At 31.9% G+C, this 21,868-nt stretch overlaps 1 protein-coding gene across 1 annotated transcript; it reads left to right on the forward strand.

Moving 5' to 3' along the window:
• Nucleotides 1-328: 328 nt before the first annotated feature.
• On the forward strand, nt 329-20,551 carry LOC134243978 (zip homologous protein 2-like). Its single transcript, XM_062726221.1, has 20 exons — nt 329-390; nt 537-648; nt 867-931; nt 1,912-1,986; nt 2,276-2,332; nt 2,867-2,934; nt 3,140-3,197; nt 3,617-3,660; nt 5,873-5,927; nt 6,043-6,097; nt 6,300-6,369; nt 6,525-6,572; nt 8,423-8,465; nt 9,070-9,127; nt 9,382-9,436; nt 9,620-9,649; nt 17,298-17,346; nt 17,523-17,553; nt 19,492-19,531; nt 20,403-20,551. The coding sequence occupies exons 2-20, from the start codon at nt 537-539 to the stop codon at nt 20,428-20,430; spliced, it is 1,041 nt and encodes a 346-aa protein (XP_062582205.1). The 5' UTR covers nt 329-390; the 3' UTR covers nt 20,431-20,551.
• Nucleotides 20,552-21,868: the final 1,317 nt, after the last annotated feature.

Here is a 21,868-nt window from a genome sequence, read left to right on the forward strand (position 1 = left end):
GTTTCACGCAAAACAAGTTTAAAAAACACGTACCCTATAAAATTCTTTCCAATAGCCGAAATCCTGTTCAAAATACATGTAGGAAATATACATCAAACACTACTTTTAAACTTTTTGTGCAAATATGAAAATTCCGGCTATTTTTTGTTTTTATTTTACACTATTTTAGACGTAACGATGTATGGGGTAATGTTTTACTTGTTCCCTTTTCAGAAAAATTCATATTGATCAAAACTTTGACAACAATATATGGAGAAAATAGATTTTAAGTAAAGCATTCAAATATCGAATTAACGAAGCTCGACTTAATTTATTCTGATAAGGCGCAGGCGCGGGAATATTCGAAGCGTTCAAAGCAAGCCTACAAACTTTATAAACAAACTTTTAAAGGTAAAATGTTTTTCTTTTATTCGGTAATAAGTTAACCATCAATATGATAATGAATTGTAACGTTAAGGTATAGAAATTTATGTCCCTCAACTACCGTGCATAAATAATCTGTAAATATGTGCTGATGATTTTTTCCATTTCATAAGATGGGCGATTGGATCCATTGCAATAATTGTTTTCTTCGACCTGTGAATGCAGTGCTTCAGTTTAGACTTACTACATGTGGACATATTTACTGTGACAACTGTATAAGCAATGGTAAAAATATTTATGCTAATAATATATTCCAGAGAAGAGGAAGTAGACTTAATTATTCTGTTTTGTTTGTTTATATCCTTTAGTGGGCTTTACAAATATTTAAAGTAAAATAAGCCTATGTGTATTGAAACTAGTAATTGAAACAATAGTTTTGTGGATTTAATTTTAGTAAAGTAAGATATGAACAAATTATCAAATTTAGCAAATTTCAATTGCAGCAACAAAACCCAAATGCCAAATGTGTGGTTCAACCAATGTCAATGCCATTCCTCTCTCAGCCAAGGTAAATTCTCCATTTTATTGATTGATTGTAATATATGTTACATTACAATAATTGCCTGCAAAATGATGGTTCGTTTACATTGTAATGTTTGACCCATGGATATAATCATATTGGCATTGGTAGCTCAGTAAGCATCTTCGCTAGCCAAGGGTTTCTGATACGCTCCTCTCCTCATAAACCCTTGGTCAAAAGACGGGATTGTTTTCCGTCACGTGATCTCGAATCTATCAGGTACGCACAGATTGCGTCATCGCCAGAAATAAAGACGTGTTAAAAAAAATTGAATCAAAGTGTTTCAAGAATAATTAAGAAGCAGTAATTGAGTTATGTTTATTCATTATTTATAGAACAAATCTGAAGCTTCAATTTAGATTCTTAATCACATATTTAGAAGATACCAGTATTGGATGACACCATGGCTATTCATAGAATTGAATGTTATATTCTTACGGATCGTTGTTTACTTGCTTTTTTTCATTTCCGAGATTAAAGAGTGAAGATGTATCCCGAACGCAAATATCGTCATTTACAAAAAACAATTGCTGATTGGTCGACCTGGGTGTACTGAAATCCAATCAGAACTCTGGAAAAAAATCCCGATTTCTATGAACACCGTAGGCCAAGGGTTTATGAGGAGAGTAGCGTATCAGAAACCCTTGGCTAGCGAAGATGCTCAGTAAGAAGAGCACAACACTAGTGATGCAGTGGTCCCTGATTCGATTCCTGGTACAGCCATATACTGTATACAGGGAAATTTTCGCCCTGTTTTATTTTCGCCTCTTTCCCCCTACCACTTGGGGGAATTTTAAAATGGGGCGATTTCCAAGTATACAGTATAATTATTTACATAAAACTCTTACAGGGCAAAATTGAAACTAGGAAAAATTGTCCGCAAGTGTGAAAGGTCCACGAAAATTAAGCTGTATACAGTATTTTGTTTCTCCTTTCCTACTACAACATTATTATTACAATTCTCTCAGATGGGACCAGATGTACAGATCTTTTTTACCAATGTTGTGGATTTAGCAAAGAAAAACACCCAGCAATTGATTCAGGTAATAATATTTAAATAATTGTTCTAAAGCAATTGTTCTTGTCATGATTTTTTTTTTATGGTAAAAACTTGCAGTAATATAATTTGATGTTGTTCTGACACACTGATTGAGACTTCAGAAAATTCGAAGAGATTATAAAATACAATAAATAAAAAAAATAATGAGCAGGCCAAGGGATTATCCATTCAGAATCGTATAACATGGGTGGATAAATCTTGCAGTTAATGAGTTAGTTAATAAAAAACCACATTAAATATACAGAAGATTTTACCATGCAAAATAATTTTAGGTCATGGAATTTCAACACAGCCACAGAAGAAGATACCTTTCGTATCTTGCTGCTCAGGTGAATCATGAATAATAATAGATGGTACAGAGGACACATCAGTAGCCATCTTGATATCACTATTGCAAATTTATTTGACTGGATAATTATAAAGATACATTTATAGGTGGACTATCACAGCTAGGGATAAGTAGCTTGCATAAATTTTATATTAAATTCACATGGATTTCATGAGAATTCTTTGCATGATTTAGAGAGAGAAGAAAAACAAAACTTGTGAAAAATTCATGCAATTTTGGCATTATAAGCTTTTATATGAATTTTCCATAAAGAGAAATATTGTGCAAAGAAAACTTCACATGAAATTTTAAAAAAAGTGAATTTCAAGAAGATAAAGTTAAAACTGGACTGTTGAATCAAGGAGTTTAGCTTTTTTTCCTTCAAAAGTAAAATAAAAGCCATGCAGTTATTTTATTTTTATGGTTTATGGTATAGCAAAATTAAGTGATAATAAATTTTTGCCACATATTTGTAAAAGTCTGATTCATAACTAAATTGAATTAACAAATTTTACACAAGTTTGTTTTCTTTTAGATGAGTAAGCAGAAAGAATTTATGGAGAAAGCTCAGAAAATGTACAAGTATACCCAAGAACTAGAAAAGTAAGTAAGAATTTTTAAATTGTTATCATATTTTAAATAATTATTATAATGGAGGTAAATTAATTTTTTTGAAATGCCTCAATCAGTATCTTATAAATAAAATTGTATAACTTCATTCACAATGCATTTAAGATAATTCACATTTGCTTATTCTTTAATTTACCATCTCTACACATGTATTGTTTTATTTTGTTTCACTTTTTAGAGAACTTACAAATTCAAAAGAAGAAATTGCTTACTTGAAAAGAGCTCTGAAGGAGCTGGTAAGTACGGGTTACAACACTATCACATGATCAGACAGCTATTATTACTAGGAATATCAAAGATAGGGTCAAATGAATGGGCTGAAGGCACTTGGAGGATTTTATATGTATTTAATGACCCCATTTTGAGCCCCTTTTTTTATGAAAAGCTATGCCAGTGTCTGAAGTAATGCATGGGGAATGATTAAATGACCTGTTCTACAGTGCTAAAAAAAACAAATAAATTGACTCCCAAACATCTGAATATCATCTTATAGATCTTATATGAATGATATGCATTATTAGCTGATAGCAAAATCACAAAAAAGACTATAAGGTTAAAAGAAATCATAATGTAAACCTGTATTAGATGCCAAAAAAGTGTCAGCAATTTTGTTGATTGTTTATCATTCCACTAATTTTGATTTTTTTAAAAAAAGAATTCTCAGCAGCATTATAACCATGTGGAGGTCAACTCAAACAAGTAAGCTTGCAATAATTGTTAAATTGATTTTTTAACACATTTTTTCCCCAATTGTTTTTAATCAGTTTATTACGTCACCTGAGTAAACTCAGGTGACCTATTGCCATCATTGTTAAATTGATTTTTTTGCGACATTTTTTCCGTCATGCGTTAACATTTGAACATTTTCAGCTTCTTCTCTGCAACCACTCAACCAATTTCTACCAAATTTGGCACAAATTTTGCCAAATTTGGCACAAAGCATCTATGGGTGAAGGGGAACAAAAATTGTGAATTTCATGATCTCTGCTCCCCTGGGGCCTGGGGGGTGGGGCCAAAACCACTAAAATTAATGCAATCTTTAAAAATCTTCTTCTTTACTCCTGGACATCAAGCAGTCAAACTGTTTGCATGATTGTAATTAACATTAAGTCCTTTACCAAAATTGTGAAATTCAATGATGGCCCTGAGGTCAGGGGTACTTGTGCTAGGGTGGGGCTAAATAAGTATATAGTGAAAATGCCTTATTTCTTTGAAAATCTTCTTCTCTGCTCCTGGGTATTAAATAAACTAATTAAGTACATAGTTATGATGAGCAAGAGTGCCTCTACCAAAATTGTGAATTTTATGGCCCCAGGGTCAGGGGTTCTTGTGTTAGGGCGGGGCTCTATTGGTTATATAGAGAAAATACATGAATTCTTTGAAAATCTTCTTCTTTGCTCCTCAGATAAACTAACTAGTACATAGTTATGATGAGCAAGAGTGCCTCTACCAAAATTGTGAATTTTATGGCCCCAGGGTCAGGGGTTCTGGTGTTAGAAATTATATAGAGAAAATACATGAATTCTTTGAAAATCTTCTTCTTTGCTCCTGGGTATTAAATAAATTAACTAAGTACATAGTTATGATGAGCAAGAGTGCCTCTACCAAAATTGTGAATTTTATGGCCCCAGGGTCAGGGGTTCTGGTGTTAGGGTGGGGCTCTATTGATTATATAGAGAAAATACATGAATTCTTTGAAAATCTTCTTCTTTGCTCCTGGGTATTAAATAAACTAAATAAGTACATAGTTATGATGAGCAAGAGTGCCTCTACCAAAATTGTGAATTTTATGGCCCCAGGGTCATGTGTTAGGGCGGGGCTCTATTGATTATATAGAGAAAATACATGAATTCTTTGAAAATCTTCTTCTTTGCTCCAGGGTATTAAATAAATTAACTAAGTACATACTACAGTAGTTATGATGAGCTAGAGTGCCTCTACCAAAATTGTGAGTATTATGGCCCCAGGGTCAGGGGTTCTGGTGTTAGGGTGGGGCTCTATTGATTATATATGAAAATACATGAATTCTTTGAAATCTTCTTCTCTGCTCCTAGATTTTATATAAACTAACTAAGTACATAGTTATGATGAGCAAGAGTGCCTCTACCAAAATTGTGAATATTATTGCCCCAGGGTCAGGGGTTCTGGTGTTGGGGGGGACTATATTGATTATACATGTAGAGTGAAAAAAACATTAAATCTTTGAATATTTTCTTCTTTACACCTAGGTTTTAAGCAGATGAACTACCTATATAGTTATGAACAAGGGCCCTAATCTTCAAGAATTGTAAATTTCAAGGCCCCACAGTCAATTGTACCATAGAGGGGGTGGGGGGGGGGCTGTACTTATATACTGAAAATGAATGAATTGTTTGAAATGTGCTCCTTGGTATTAATCAAATATATGCCTTTCCAAAAATTGTCAGTGTGTGGATCTAGGCCTAAAGTCAAGGGTTCACAAAATGGCACACTCATTATTGCTGAATATTACTGATTTGTTGAAATGCATTTTTTGTTCCCCTACCCTGCCTATGTGTGTTAAGTAACCAAACTAAGGAACTGCTAAGTGTATAGTTATGATGATCAAATTGTAAATGCTATAGCATCTGGCTTAAAACAAATTCAATCACTGGAAAGTTGTTGAATAATGCTCAGGTGACCTATAAGGCCCATGGGCCTCTTGTTTTATTTCATTATTACTTTATGTATTGAACTTTAAAAAAACAATGTTTTTTGTGTGGAGTAGCTATATTACAATACTCCAGTCCAGATGAAAAAATAGAATATTATAATTTGAAATAGTGAAATGTGATCTAGAGGTGTTTGAGTGTTTTTATTCAATGACAATTTTGTATCAAAAATATTGATGGTGCTTTGATGGAAAAATTACATTCTGAAAGACTTTTTGCAGAAATTCTCCTCAAACAGCTTCAAGGAATGTTTCAGCAGTAATTGGTCCTAATTATGTAAGTTTAATAGAATACTTGTATGAACACCATAAAGCTTTGAGAATACCTCCAAAAGAGTATAATATTCAATATGTGTTAGTTTTTTTTAAAGTGTTCTTTCTTTATTAAACAGGTAAATCCAAAGTATGGGATGAGAACCACCCCACCTTACCTTGACCGCCAAAAATGTAAACAAATGACAATATTTATTTGAAATGATCAACAAATCACATTTCCTTTAGGGCCAATTAAATAGACAAACAAAAGTTTTTTTTGTGATACACAAACCTCCCCCTCCCCACCCATGCCCATTGTGCTTAAGTTTTAAAATTTGCATTATTTTCATAGAGATCTATACATTCTGAAGTCAACTTTTTTTTTTACCAGTAGGTAACACCCCACCATTTGGAGTCAAGAGTAAGACCCCAACAAGTCAGGAACTAAAGAAAGTGTCACCAAGGTCAGGACTTTAATTAGGAAGTTTTCATAGCATTTTAATTTTTTGGGGATATTTCTGTTTGGACTTGTATATTCACATATAAAAGAATTATGTTGAGTATTTGTTGAGCTTCTGTTAATATTCTGTATTGTTTAAATAGATAATTTTTATTGTAGAAGTGTTCCTCATCCAATATCCTTAGCACAAACCCCATATGCCACAAGGTATACAAACTATATGCTGTATTGTGTAAAGATTTCAATAGACAAATATACCTGTACAGATGACTACAAAATGTTAGCAAAATTTAACACTATTTTAATATTTCAAGGACAAAACTCAAGATTCTTATTCATGAAATATATAGAGAAATAGAGAATTCAAGCTTAATTTCATTCAAGCTACAAAGCAGGAGCAGAACAAACATGGAATCAGGTGCCATGGAAGAGTGAGCATCTCCTGCCGATTGGTCACAATTGCTATTTACTTTTTGTCATCTGTCAGGAAAACACACAAATTCAGCATATTTCAAAGATATGTCCCCTTCCCTGATCCTCTTTAGTTTTTATTCAACTCAAAATAAGGGTTTTGCATATCTATGCAAGTTGAATAAAATACAAAGATTATTGTAAGGTCTGTTATATGTTGATTGAACAAGTTGCGTGAGGTATAATGTTTTTGACCCATCTGTCTGTCAGTCAGTCTGTCAGTCCTGTTTTTTTTTTGTCAGCCCAACTCCTCATAAAACGCTGCACAGAATTTCGTCAAACTTTGCAAATATTTAGGAAACAATGTGCAGATATGCATATTTTCAGGAAATTCCAATTCCTTTATTTTTTCCAGGAATTTTCACACTTTCCAACTTATATTGTTGGCCATATCTTGAATATAGAGATGAACAGTTCGTCAGCACAACTCCTCATAAACCGCTGCACAGACTTTTGTCAAACTTTGCAGATATTTAGGATATAATGTGTAGATGTGCATATTACCAGAAAATTTTGATTCCTTTACTTTTTCTGGGAATTTCCACACTTTTCAACTTAGATATTTGGCCATATCTTGAATATAGAGATGAACAGTTTGTCAGCGCAACTCCTCATAAACCGCTGCACAGAATTTCGTCAAAATTCGCAGATATTTAGTACACAGTGTATAGATGTGCATGTTACCAGGAAAATCCGAATCCTTTAGTTTTCTGGGAATTTCAGCACTTCGAGTTTTGGGGGAGTGGGGGGTATGTGAGCTTGTTCACTTTTTCATTCATTTCAGTATAGGTAGCTCAGTCGGTATAGCACTCGCTTTGTGATCCTGAAGTCATGAGTTCAAATCTGGGACGCAACTGACCTAAGTCAATAAAAAATGGATAGCAACTGTTTTTCCGCCCTGCGCTCAGCACTTGAAGTGAAAGTTGCAGGTCCTTCGTATGAGACCTTAGAAATCGAGGCCCGTATTACAGCAGGCATAATGGCACGATAAAGATTCCTCACCTCAATGCTCTGAGCCTCTGAATGGCCCTGAGTGCCTAGTAAAGGTCAAAATTTAAAGTCCTTCATTGGAATATAGTGACTTTTCTGTGAGTGAAATATTCTTGCATGGGACATAAAACAAGACCAACAATAAAAATGATCTGTTTAATGTACTCCGACTGACCCTTACCTAACCCTACCCTATCATTTTTTTCAGCACTTTGAACTTTTAATTAATTTTTTTTCAGTTTCTATGGTATAATTTCTCTAGGATTCTTTTTGAATGAAATTTTTATGCACTAAATATTAAATTAATCTGTATATAATAATTATTGTTCTGTATAGTTATCCTGTCCTGTATGTGATGAAAACAGTAAATGTCTGAATCTGTGATTTTTATTATGAGTTAATATTTGTCCAATTCTGTAAAGACAAAAAAAAAACCTACCTGCCTACCCACCTTAACAAATGTGGGTCTGAGTACATCAAACAAAAATATTTTTAATGTTGGCCCAACATACAATCAATTTCTTTTTGTTTTGTTGTTGTTGTTTCTTTTCTTTATTGTTTTTACAATTGTTTTATTTATACTCTTCTACTTGCAGAGACTCCCCAAAGGTACAAGACTGCTTTGAGAGTTATTCACAGGTAAGCCCTTGTAATGATGTGATATTCATTAGAACATATTTTGCTTTCTACATAAAATTGGCCATGAATGTCATCATGCTTGCTTGGACATAAAGTATACATTCAAGGGTTATGTATCTGGATTTAAACTGAAATATTTGATGGGGGGAAAAGTTAACTTATGGTAAAGAAGCTTAGTGCTCTGTGTTTTGTAGCATTATATACTGTAAACTAGCTTTATTCGTGTGCGAGAAATTTTTACGAAGTTCGCAGGAGCGTCATCATCTCAAATATTTCGCGACTGGTCCTTTAAGTTTCTGTGTCTATTGACTACAAATCCAAAAAGGCTTGATAACAAAAATTAATCGTTGGGAACTAATTTATCCCTGATAAATCGCAAAATGAAGTTGTTGTGAATAAAAGTTGGTATACAGTATGCCGTTGCATGAACTTCAGTGTTTGAAACATTTCTTTATTTAAGTTTTTAACTTCAATTCCTGAAATCCTCCTTATAATCCTGTCAGAGGTTTTTTGCTAGATATTAAGCTGTGTACGTACGTTGTTGTTAAAAAATGGAAAATGTATAGAGGATAAAATATTTCTTTACAATTGCAATACTGTATAGGTTGGAGTTAGACAGGGGCGTGGAGCAAGCAGGATTTCCCCCTCAATGGACCCCAGAGGTACTCAATATTTGTAACCCTTTCCCAAGTTCAATAATATTTTGTTTGTATTAGTATTGTTGATCCCAAAATTTTCATAACACCTTATTTTTGAAAAATAGACATTTACTCTATGTAAGTGAGACATTGTCTGGCACAATTACGCAAACAAATAATTCCTACAAATGAAGAGTTATTTATGGTATGCCAATTCCCATTTATGTGTAACTATAACAAGGAAAATTTAAATAAACCCACTTATATATGTATCACAGAAGCATCGAGAACACCACCATCTCAAAGCAGAAGTGCAACAGAATTGCAAAGAAGGTAATTGATACTTCAATCCATCCATACATCTTCATTATCATTAGTAATTTAATGATAATGCTTCTTGGTATTAACATTTATACTTTATGTGTAATTATGAAGTTTAACTTATTCATAACAAGTTTCATTTTTGATCAACATGTTTTAACTATATATTTTATATATTTTTTGTGAAATTCACAGTTCTGGCCAAATGAGAGTAGGGTCCATCAGGTGGGTTATCTTGAAGAGTTCTTTGATTTCTGTATACTGTAGTACCCACATCATCACTATATAGCCATGGTTTTTGTGTCCATTCTATTTTTTTTTTTTTTTTTTTTTTTTTTTTTTTTTTTATTTACAGATTCTAATACATAATTATACAATACATATATACATTTTCTGTAAATTTTTTATAAGAGAGAGAGAGGGGGAGAGAGAGAGTGAGAAAAAGAGAGAAAGAGAAGTAGAGCAAGAGAGAGAGGAGAGAGAGAAGGGATAGTAAGAAAAAATTACAAAAACAGATTCTTCCAGGGTTTCCAGGCTTCGTCAAAAGTCACCTGATTATTGTTCTTATATGCAATATACTTGTTTGTTTCATACATATATTTGATGGAGGATATCAGTCCATTCAAGGAGAGGTTTTTACCACTACATCTCATTCTATAGATAAAATATTTAATCTGAAGAGCAATGAGATATTTAATTTTGTCTAATTTTGCAAAAGATCCCAATATGAATTCTTTCTTCGAATATACAACATTAATATGAATCTTTCTGAAACAATAACTATCAAAACTATTCAATAAGTCTTGTATTACTTCACATTCCCAGAAGATGTGTTCAATAGTTTCTGTCTCAGTTTCACAAAAAGGAACACTCATATGAACCTATTTTCTTAATTTTATGTAAAAAGGAATTTGTTGCTAATATTTTATGATTAATGCGGAACTGAAACCACTGAAGTTTTGTATCTTTTGTGAGCTTAAAAGGAAATGAAAAAACTTTTTCCCATTCACTATCATTCAAGTTAAAAATTTCATATAAATTTCTTGATTTTTTCGCATTTAATAAACGGAATATTTTTTGTGTAATATATGGCATATACGCAGTTGGCATAGAAATTATATTTTTGGTTTTCATCCATTCTCTGATAGCAGCTATAAGTCCATTGTACTCAAGAAAGTTTGTATGGATTCCATATTTCAATTTAAACATATTAATGTCCATAAAGGAACCATCCTCTCTTAAGAGATCATTTATGAAAAATACATTATTTTCAAACCATTTCTTATAAAAAATTGTTTTCTTGCCAGTCAGAATATTTTTATTAAAAAATAGTGGTTCCATAGAGGCACTTTCTTCTGGTTCTGGTAATTTTTTAGAAAAAAATAGCCAGGCTTCTAAAACATTTTTCCAAAACATATTTTTTACATCTTTTATTTTATTGAGAATGTATTCTTCTCCACAAAAAACTATTTTTTTCAAATCTAAGGTTATTGAATATTTACCTTGCAGTATGACATTTTTCATCCATACAAGTTTCAGAGACATAATAAACTCTTTAATACTAATCATCTTGAAACCGCCATCTTTAAGATCTTTAATACAAACTCCTTTTTTTAGTCTAAAAGCATTACTTCCCATTACAAAAGAATAAAAGGTGTTTTCTAAATCTTTTATATATAAATCAGTGGGATTTGGAAGGGAGGCAAAAATATGATTCAATGTTGGCAATAAAAGTGTTTTCAAAACTGTTAGTCGTCCTAGTGGTGTGAGATTCCTACGTTTCCAATGTCTTATCATTTTCTTTATGATTTCTAACTTTGAACTGAGATTCCTCGAAAGTATCTTCTGCAAATCTATATCAAATTCAATACCCAGTAACCTAAAGATTTTCTTTCCCCACTCAAGAGATTGATTTTTACATAAAACCTCATCACTACCTTTTTTGCTACCTATCCATATTACTTGTGTTTTATCATAATTTATATGTAAGCCGGACATTTTTGCAAAATCTCTAAGGGTATCTAAACTTGATTGTAAAGATTTCTCACTGCCATCTAATATAAGAGAAGTGTCATCAGCGAGCATTGAGATTTTCTTTTCCCCATCAATGAAATATATTCCTTTGATGTCTTTGTTATTTCTTATCTTAATAGCAAGGATTTCAGCACATATCAAGAATAAGTATGGGGATAGTGGGTCTCCCTGGCGACATCCTCGATGCAAAGAGAATGTTTCTGATAAATTTCCTCCCTGATTTACTGCTGATGTAATCTTTGAATAAAATAAACTAACCCATTTCCTCATAGACTTTCCAAAATTAAAGAATTTAAGTGATTTTTGAATAAAAGCCCAAGAGAAAGAATCAAATGCTTTTTCAAAGTCAACAAGAAGAAGAAGACCTGGTATTTTTTCTTCTTCTGTATATTGCATAATGTCATAGATTAGTCTAATGTTTTCAGCTATATGCCTACCCTGTATAAAGCCTGTTTGATCAGGATGTATAATTTTATCTAGAAACCTTCTAATTCTATTCGCAATTGAACCAGATGCAATTTTATAAACTGTGTTTAAAAGAGAGATAGGTCTCCAATTTTTTAACAAGTGTTTAGGTTTATCACCCTTCGGTAAGCAGGTAATGATTCCATGTCTCTGAGTTACACTTAAAATATCATGATCATATACATAATTAATTGATCGGACAACAAAAACGCCTATAAATTTCCAAAAGACCTTAAAAAATTCTGAGGTAAGGCCATCTGAGCCAGGTGATTTATTTGATTTCATCCTAAAAAGTGTTTCTCCTGCCTCCTTCAGTGTAATTTGACCTTCTAATGACCTTGACTCTTCATTGGAAAGCTTTTTAATATCTGAAAAATTCATTTCCTCCTGAAGGTTAACATTTTCAATGACATCATCTACATTTCTATATAAATTTTCATAATATTGTTTGGTTGTTTTTAAGATATCTGACTGATTATAAACTGTCTCTCCATTTTCTAATTCAATTTTTGGAATAATTTTACTTAAGAAATTTCTTGACTCGAGATTACAGAAATATTTTGTCGGTTTCTCCCCTTCTTCTCTCCATCTTGCCCTTGACCTTATATATACACCAGCCATTTTTTCTTTTCTAGTATCTTCCAACTCTTTTTTTTTTCTTCAAGAGTTTCATTATTGTTTGTAGATCCCTGTGCCAATTCCTCCAGGGAACTTATTTCTTTTATAAGTTTTTCTTCTTTGAAAAGTCTGGATTTTTTTTTTAAAGACGAATACGAAATACATTTCCCTCTGATTTCCATAAGAAGTGTTTCTAAAAATAACTGGTCATTGACTAAAAATACAATATTTTCATCTTCAATAGATTGTAAATTATCTATATTGTATACTGGAGCTGCATACTGCTCTTTAACCCTTTGTATCACCCCCTTAATTGAGTTTAAAAATTGTTCATCATATAAAAGAGAATTATTAAATTTCCATAATCCTTTGCCTTTCTTAAAATCATTGAACTTTAAACATAGAGAGTGGTCGGACCTATAACTAGGTTCTATAGAACTTGTTGTAACACTTAACAATAGGTTCTATTATATAAGAAAAAAAAATCTAATCTACTTTGCTTAATGGGACTTTTTTTTCCAAGTGTATCTCAGAGCATCTGGATTGTTTTGTCTATAAATATCAACTAAGTTGTTATCTTCCATAAGCTGTATAACCCTCTGTCTTGCATTAGGGTTATTTATATGTTATGTTTATAATTATAGTAGTCTAATTCAGGATTTAAAACCAGGTTAAAGTCACCACATAATGTAACATTTTCACAATTAAAGTCATTAATGTACTCATGTAATCGTGTCCATTCTATTTCAACATACAGAATTGACACAAAAACCTGAGGCTTGCGATGATGTACATGTACTTACCAAAGGTACACTAAATTGATATTTTAAAAATGTTGGCTTATTATTTTTTTAACTTTTCACACATTTTCGTGATATTTTTTTTCCAGTTGTGTTATTTTTTTAAATAAGAATATGAGTGACACAAGAAAACTGCTTATAAACTGCTAACAAAACTGCTTAGGAAAACTGTCTTGTCCTCAAGCATATGCAGCTAAGATATAACTGCAAGGGAAACTGATTACTGCTTAAAAACTGCTACGGAAAACTGTTAACTCCCAAAGCCCTAGCAGCTACTAAAGAGTAACTAAAACTGCCTACATAGACAGTTCACTTTTCCATGGGTAGCTGTATATTACTTTTCACTTATTGATATGTGCCAGGTGGAATCTTTTTAATACATTGGGGTCATCAATGTTCATGGGAAATAACATTGTATAACTCTTATATATAGATGAAATTTATGGAGATAAGGAACAGTATTCAAGCTCAAAAATCCATTAAACGATAAAAATTTCAGCAGTCTCTCAGCAAACACGGACCTCAAAAACATCAGAGGTGGATCAGGTGCCATTAAAGAGTAAGCATGCCCTCTCGACATGTCACACCTGCCGTTTGCTCTTTGTCATGATCAGAAGGGTGCGTATCATTGCCGCTACATTTTCAAAATTTTCATTACCGCTACATAGTCATTACCGCTACAAAAAACCTTACATTACCGCTACATAAAAAAGTATACATTACCGCTACATTGTCTCTTTCGTTAACCAGCCACTTATGCGTGTACAGTACAACCTAAACATGCATAATACCAGTTTCCCCTGCTCACTACGGGTAGGTGAAAGTAGGACTCTGGATAGGATGGGTTTATTATTTTTTTTGATTATAATAAATTTTATTTCATAAAAAACAAAAATTTAAAATCAAGCACTGTTTGGATGGATAAAATTCTGGGAGAATCCTGTTTCTTACAGCACGCATTTTCATGTAACTTTTTTCCAGGAAAGGCTGAATTTTGGCGAAAAAATCAAAAATGCTCGGTCGTGAACTACATTTAACATTAATTGTGCCGAACTCTTTGTGAAAACTTTAACACTCAACATCTGCGTCTGTCCATGGTGGAGATGAAGATTACGTATATAATGTGTGAAAACACATCAAACACAAAGCACTCTTCAACTTCTCGAGGATCCAAAAAACCCAAATAGAAGAAAACTTTCAACCACTGTCCAAATACTGTTCATTATAGAACTCATTTATTATAAGAACATACCTGGCTAAACTGATATGTAGCGGAAATGAGTTGTTTTTGGCTGATTCAATATGTAGCGGTAATGAGTTGTTTTTTGCTGGAAAAATGTAGCGGTAATGATCGGTCGAAAATCTGTAAAAATGTGGAGGTAATGAGTTGAAATTTTTGGCAATGTAGCGGTAATGTTGACTTCCCGATCAGAAAATAATGGAAAAATCCAGAAGATTCAATGATTATAAATATGTTGACTAAATAATTGTTGGTTAGTCCGATGTAAATTCATGAACAAGGATGACCCACATAATTTACAAACATTAGTCCTTTACAAACATTTATGATTCCACAGTTATCATTTAGATTTCAATTATTCTTCAGTATTTTCAATCAACAATTACATTGTTGGTATCAATATTTGAACATAGTAAATATTTGATTTTGAAGAAGGTACTGTTTTAGCTTTATTGTGCCATAAAAATGTAATGTCATCAAAAAAATTTGAAACTGGCTTTAATATTAGTTAAGTATATACCTGTGATAAAGCAGGAAAGAATATGGCATCAAGGATTACCATCCTGCAAATATGACATCATTAATGTGATGTATTTCTCTATTTTAAACAGAAAAAGCCTCAAAATGGCCCATTTCAACAGTAATTTTTCTTTAGAAAATAGTGTCCACAGCTGTCACCCACTTTAATTTTTTGATATGTGCATAAGTCAATAAAAAATCATGAACATATCACAAAATCTTTGTGGGCAATGCCTGTGGACAATATTATATAATCTAACAGAAAATTCCATTGAAAATTGGTGTCTTCTGTAACTTTTTAAGAAAATAAGGGAAAATGGACATGATTATGACATCACAATTAGCATTTAAAAATGTGTGAGAAAAATGATTTTTCTGCATGGAGTTTCAATGATTCAGAAGGCATTCGAGTTGAATCATTTTTTACACCAGTTTTATTTTTTTTTTAGAAAATCACAGGACAAGATTTGGATGGAAACCATACCTTGTTCTTTATTATTTTACTCCAAAATAGGCTTTTCTAATACTTTTGGTTGTCCGCTTTTATTACTTGTGATTGGTCTATCACCCGAGGCCAATCACATGTGTCTCAGTTCTAGCTAAGTCAATAACTGATACCTGGTTTTCTATTTATCAAAATATAAGAATTTATTGAAACCTTACAATAAATATTAATTCATTATGAAATGTATAAACAACGAGTACAATAGAGTACGATTATGAACTGATTCAAAACAAGGAAACAATTAATAAACAACAGTAGTTTATGACACATAACTGTTTCTTAGATAACATGATAAAGTGTGCTCTTACACATTTGTGAAGTTTTGATTTGAAGCTTGAATTCTTTTAAGTGATTGTCCATTACCAGTAATAAGAGGTAGAAAAAAATTAATAGAGTATATATACCTATGAAATATAAAAGCCAAAGCACAGTGTTCAAAAGTTATGGCCAGGTCAAAGTTTATACATAGAAGGTCAAATCCAAGATCCAAGGGTTAAAATAAATGGTACCCAGGGGAAGGTCTTCACATGAAAAAAACACATGTGAAACATTCAAAAGTTATGGTCAAGGTTCCTTTTTTTTTTTAAAGTGGGTTATACTCTAAGGTGAAAGATAAGAGGTCAAAAATGTACATTGTTTTAATATATTCAGGGAAAGGTCTTTTCACAAATACACATGTGAAGTATGAAAGCCCTTGCAGCTTTGGCCAAGGGTTAAAATTTGGAAATTTTTTACAAAAGTGGTTAAAACTTAAAGGTTAAGAGGTCAAATACGTTGGTTTCCAAAGAAAAATCTTCTCAGAAGAAATACACATGTGAAGTATTAAAGTCATAGCTTCAACCAATCAAGAGTTATGAGCAAGTAAAAGTTTTTGCAGACAACAGACAAATGTATGGGCAGGGTAAAAACTATATACCCCCTAATTTTTGATTACAGGGGCATATTAATCTGAAAAATCTTTTCAAATTTCTAGGCCCCAGGACCATGAAACATCTTATTTAGCTTAAGTCAAAATATTCATGTTGTACAAGAATTTTGAATAAGTCAAGAAGACAAAAATTAAAATATTTTTTGATATTGCTTATAAAAGTGTTGTTATCTGCAGAATTAGAGATTCGTTCAATAATTAATAAACATTTTACAGGCGATTAAAAATTTGATTTAAGTCTAAGTCTGTAGATGTTTGTAAAACAGAGTAAATAATAAATTGAGCAAATATAATGTTTTTAACAAATGGAGTTTCTAGTCCAGTTGCAACTTTTTCTTTTCCTCTATTATCATAACAGTACAATAATGGTACATATACACATCTTCTGTTTCTTTAGAGACCAAAAACTTCAAATTTTTTTTTTTTACAACTTTTGCTTTGCAAAAAAAGATAACTGACTAGAATCTAATCAGAGACTTTTGGATTTAGTAACAACCCCTCTGAAAAATAAAGAAAAGTATGGACCATACATTCACTTTAAATCATATTCTTTTATTCTTTGTATATTTCAAAACACTTTTAACTCCACAAAATAACAGGTTTAATGCGTGCATTTAGCAAAATACTAATATTGAATTTCTCGATTTTCACAGGATCAAATGAATCATTGTTATATACAATGATTAATGTAATCCTGTAAAAATCAAGAAATTCAATAAGTATTTTGCAGAATGAACGATGTTTTGTGTGATTTTTTTTTTTAGACATTCTCCAATGGAACATTCGGAAAACCCTGGTTATCCAAGAAATCAGGTAACTGTGTGTAAAGTAAAAGTGGAAAATACAGAAAGATTGTCAAATGTTGAAAAACATATTGGTTTTTTTTACCATATCTAGCAAACAAAAATATGTCAACAAAATTTTCTATAAAGCTAAGATACATCGATCAAGCTTGATTAATGAATTTATCATGTACATGTACATTTTAGGCACAAACATCACCTTATAAGGATGTTGCAGGTAATATGTTTATTATTCATTATAATTAATTGGGAGAACCCTTATTTGATTTGAAAAATGATATTTTATATAAACAAGAGTAGGCGGGATTCATGGTACAGGGTGTTTCATAATAATCTAATTTCCCTATTAAAAAATTATGGAAATACAAGATTAATTCATTAAAAATGTTCAAATAAATTCATAGTATTATATATCTACAATTTTTTCTGGAAAATGTTTTAATTTTTCACATAATTGCTATTGGTTAAACCTATATCTGAAAAGATGTTTGTTTTTCATGAAGAGTTGAAAATGATGATGTCTAAAATTCATATCATTGCAACAAAAATTGTTTTGGTCGTTGCTGTACTGTATCTCAAATTCAACTTAATGAGCAAATCTGTTTTTGATGATTTTTTCCCTCAGATTTTGTTTGATACATATTTTTGAAATTAGAATGACATCCAACACAATTCAACACATTACATTCTGGATAGTAACATGACAAATCGTGTTTTTATGATGTCATTTATGACATGATAACATTGAAAATGGCTTCTTTAGAATAGTTTTTTTTTACTTTTTAAAATATGATAGATAAAATTAAAGATTTTTTTGTACAAATAACTGTTACAGTAATGGGAAATTTTTGTTGAAGAAAAGAGATAAGGTTTTATGGTTTACCAAAAAAAATGGAGAAAGGACTTGTTGAACCTTAAAATATATATTTTTAAAAAAACATTCAAATCCTTTGTAAAATAAAAGCCCGTGTACCCAGTATTTAAGGATAATATCACAACAATATATGTTGTATGCATACATGTAGCTTACTAAAGTTAGGGTTTCCACCTCACTGAAGAAAGTGATTGCAGGGATGTTATTTCTTATGTTCATTCCCACAAGTACTGCTGATGGATTTTTATGTGAAGCACTGAGTTTTACACTTGACAGTTTACTTGGGCATTTAAACTTGTATCATGTATGGAGGTACAGAATTGATAATACAGTGTACATAATAAAACCTTTCTAATGGTCACAGGTATTATGTTAGGGTCACTTTCATGTGAAGACTGGGAGTTTTCTTCAAGGATAACATATGTGCAATGAAATAAACCGTTATTTTCATTGAATTTTATGTTGAGCTAAATACCGTATTTGTATTGTGAAAGAGCTTCCGTACATTGCCCTAGTGTTACTGTAAAATTCAGCGCTCCTCACAAAAGTTCAATAATATTGGTCCTTTTTTACCCAACAATAATTTACAAAATTTTCTCCCAAAAGGTATTGTTTGGCACAATTTTTGCAATATTTTGATGAAAAATATTGCCACAAACTCCAAATGTTTAATTCAGAATCTTTTAAAGAATCGAAGTAACATGTACAAAATAATGAACTCACCCATGCAGGAAAATAATTTTTAAAATTCATTATGATTTTTCTGATTCTAAATCATATGCCATGCATACCTGTATACATAAGTTCCCTTCTGTCACCTACAAAAAGGAAAAGAATATAAGTAAATTTATGGCCAGAAACCAAATATATGTAAGGTGTGCAGAAATATTGCCTAAGAGTCTCTAAGCTATAGAAATCAAGGCAAAGTGAAGAAATTTGTCAATAGTTTGAAAGTACTTTATATTTCAATTCCCTGCAATCAAACATGAGTTGCAGAGAATGCTGCCAAAACAGAGTTTAAAAGAAAAGACAGCAAGGATTTGACATACAGTTTAATAAAATATATGCAAAGGTACTATATGTTACATGTATTTTATTCCTTACCAACATTCAAACCTTTTGACAATATAAGGTTATTTACTTACTAGTATCTGCTGCTTGGCCATAACTAATGCTTTATCTCCCAGGTCTTTTTCATGAGTTAAGGTTGCATGCTCTTATATGGGTGATGTTGCCCTCAGATGACCTTATCATATATATATATTAAATTTTTTTTTCCAGAAAAACTTGTTTCACCACCAGGTCAGCTGAAAGCACACAGGTAAAAACGCTCCTTTAACAATCCTGCCTTCTATCATTGGTCTTGAAGGAATCATGTTAAATGTCATGTTCTAAATTTTGAATTTACCGGATGGGAGTAAATACAAAATTTAGAACATGACTAGGTGTTATTTACTTATTTACCAAGTAGAACTTAATTGATAAGAATGTGAACTGAAATGACAAAATATCTAATAAGGCATTTTTCTTTAAAAGATATTTATTTACAAAAGATAAAAGAAATAAAAGTAGTAAATTTATAAATAATTATGCTAAATTTTAGAATTTAAGAGTATAATAATTGAATAATTTAATATCCACATATTTAACATCAAAAATTTATAAAAATGGTTTTGAATTTACGGGTGGAAGTAAATACAAAATTTAGAACATGACATAAATGTTAATTTTTCTTTTTATAAATGTCACATAGTATATGTACTTTAAAAAAGGAGTGCAATTCATGATATTTACTAAGTATACATCCTGTCCAGAATTGTTGCCACATTTGAAATTTATTGAAAGTCTTTCACTGAAGGTCAGGGTACAGCTGGGTCTTGAAGGTTAATCTTGTTAGGCTAATATATGGTGTAAATTATTTCACTTTTGTTCTGAGTCAAGGTCATTTAGACAAGCACAGGTCTGGGTCAAGGTCATTTGGAAATTGTCAGATTTACACATAAATTGTTTTCTATAGTGCTAGTATACATGCATTTCTATAACCACTGGACCGATTTCAATATATTAAAGCCAGAAAACAACCTTGGAAAATGAAAAAAAAAATCAATTCATTTGAAAGATCATATCAGTCTTTACAATATTGTCATGATCTGATGAAAAAATTAACTGAATGTTAAGAGTTTATTTTACAGGTCTATGCCTCATCCTATCCCAATATGATAAGAGCATGGTGAAAAAGACAATTATTTACACAAAAAATGCCAAAAATATATATTTCTTCTTGTTCAGCAGATTTTTTTCCAAAAAGTACTTGTTTTAAATAAATGAGTTTATTCTTGCAGTGTTGGTCTCTCATTTTAGAAGACTCATTTATATGCATATGCGCTCAGATAACAGCTTAAAAGAGCAATTACTATTACCCTTTTTTTTTCTCAGAAAAAAAAATCATGATATTTATTGGTTATGGAACTACCCAAGGAAATTTAAACTTGATGATTAACAGATAGGACTACATATATATGTCATGTTTGACGATGAATAATACATGTATTATATGACACACTGATGCCCTATATGAAAACTTATGGTTGTTGTTAACGTTTCTCAAATGCAAGTCAAAACTTTAAGGTCAAGTCAAGAGAAAAAAAATGTTTTCCAAAGATCGATTGATTGATTGATTGTATGTCGTTTTACGTCACATTCGAGCATTTTTCTCTCATGTGGAGAAGTCACCAGATACCTGTGAAGGGCTTCAAATTTTGACCTCTACTCGACATCTAGGGCTATTGAATAGTGAGGGATCTTTATCGTGCTAACGCCTGCCGTGACACGGAGTCTTGGTTTTTAAGATCTCGTCCGAAGGACTCGCAATGACGAAGGAACAGTTGCTACCCATTTCTTATCGACCTATGTCTTTCGCGGCCGAGATTCGAAATCACGATCCCCTGATCACAGAACAAGCGCTATACCGACTGAGCTATCGTGAACGGTTGTTTTCCAAAGAAAAGACTTGTCTAAATGAATATACCTGGCACAGTTACCTTATATGAAAGCCCAAGCACCATGCATTGAAAAGATGGCCAAAGTTTGTGTTTTTTTTAAGTGGGCAAAGGGTAAAGAAAATAATGCTAGTCGGGGAAATGCCCTGTTACTCAATTGAAATACTAAATACCTAGCCCCAACTGTTTAAAAGTTATGGCCAAGGTTAAAATTTGGTAAGGTTTTTCAAAAGGGTTCGAACTCAAAGGTCAGGAGTACAATTATGTTGTTGCCCAGAAAAGGAATACAGATGTAAAATATAAAAATCAAAAGTTACGGACAAGGTTTACATGTTTTAAGTTTTGCGGACAAACTAAGGGACATGGAAAAACTACATGCCCCGAATCTTCAATTACAGGGGAATAAAAAGTAAATGGCATATATTGTGTCTAAATTAGGGAAATGTTATTAATACGTAATTTATTTTAAATTTTCTACATCGTTTTACAATTTATAACTCTACTGGTCAGCGAACAGAAGAGCTTATGCGATAGTAAGGTGTCCGCCGTCTGTCTATCCGACTGTCTGTAAACAATTTTTCAAAATGCTAATCCTTCTCGAGTTTTGGTCTGATTTCAATATAACCTGGCACACAAACAGACTACACAAAGATACATAA

This window comes from Saccostrea cucullata, unplaced genomic scaffold (genome assembly GCF_032062105.1).
Source record: "Saccostrea cucullata isolate Sc308-1 unplaced genomic scaffold, CSIRO_AGI_Scuc_v1 ctg3, whole genome shotgun sequence".
NCBI lineage: Eukaryota > Metazoa > Mollusca > Bivalvia > Ostreida > Ostreidae > Saccostrea > Saccostrea cuccullata.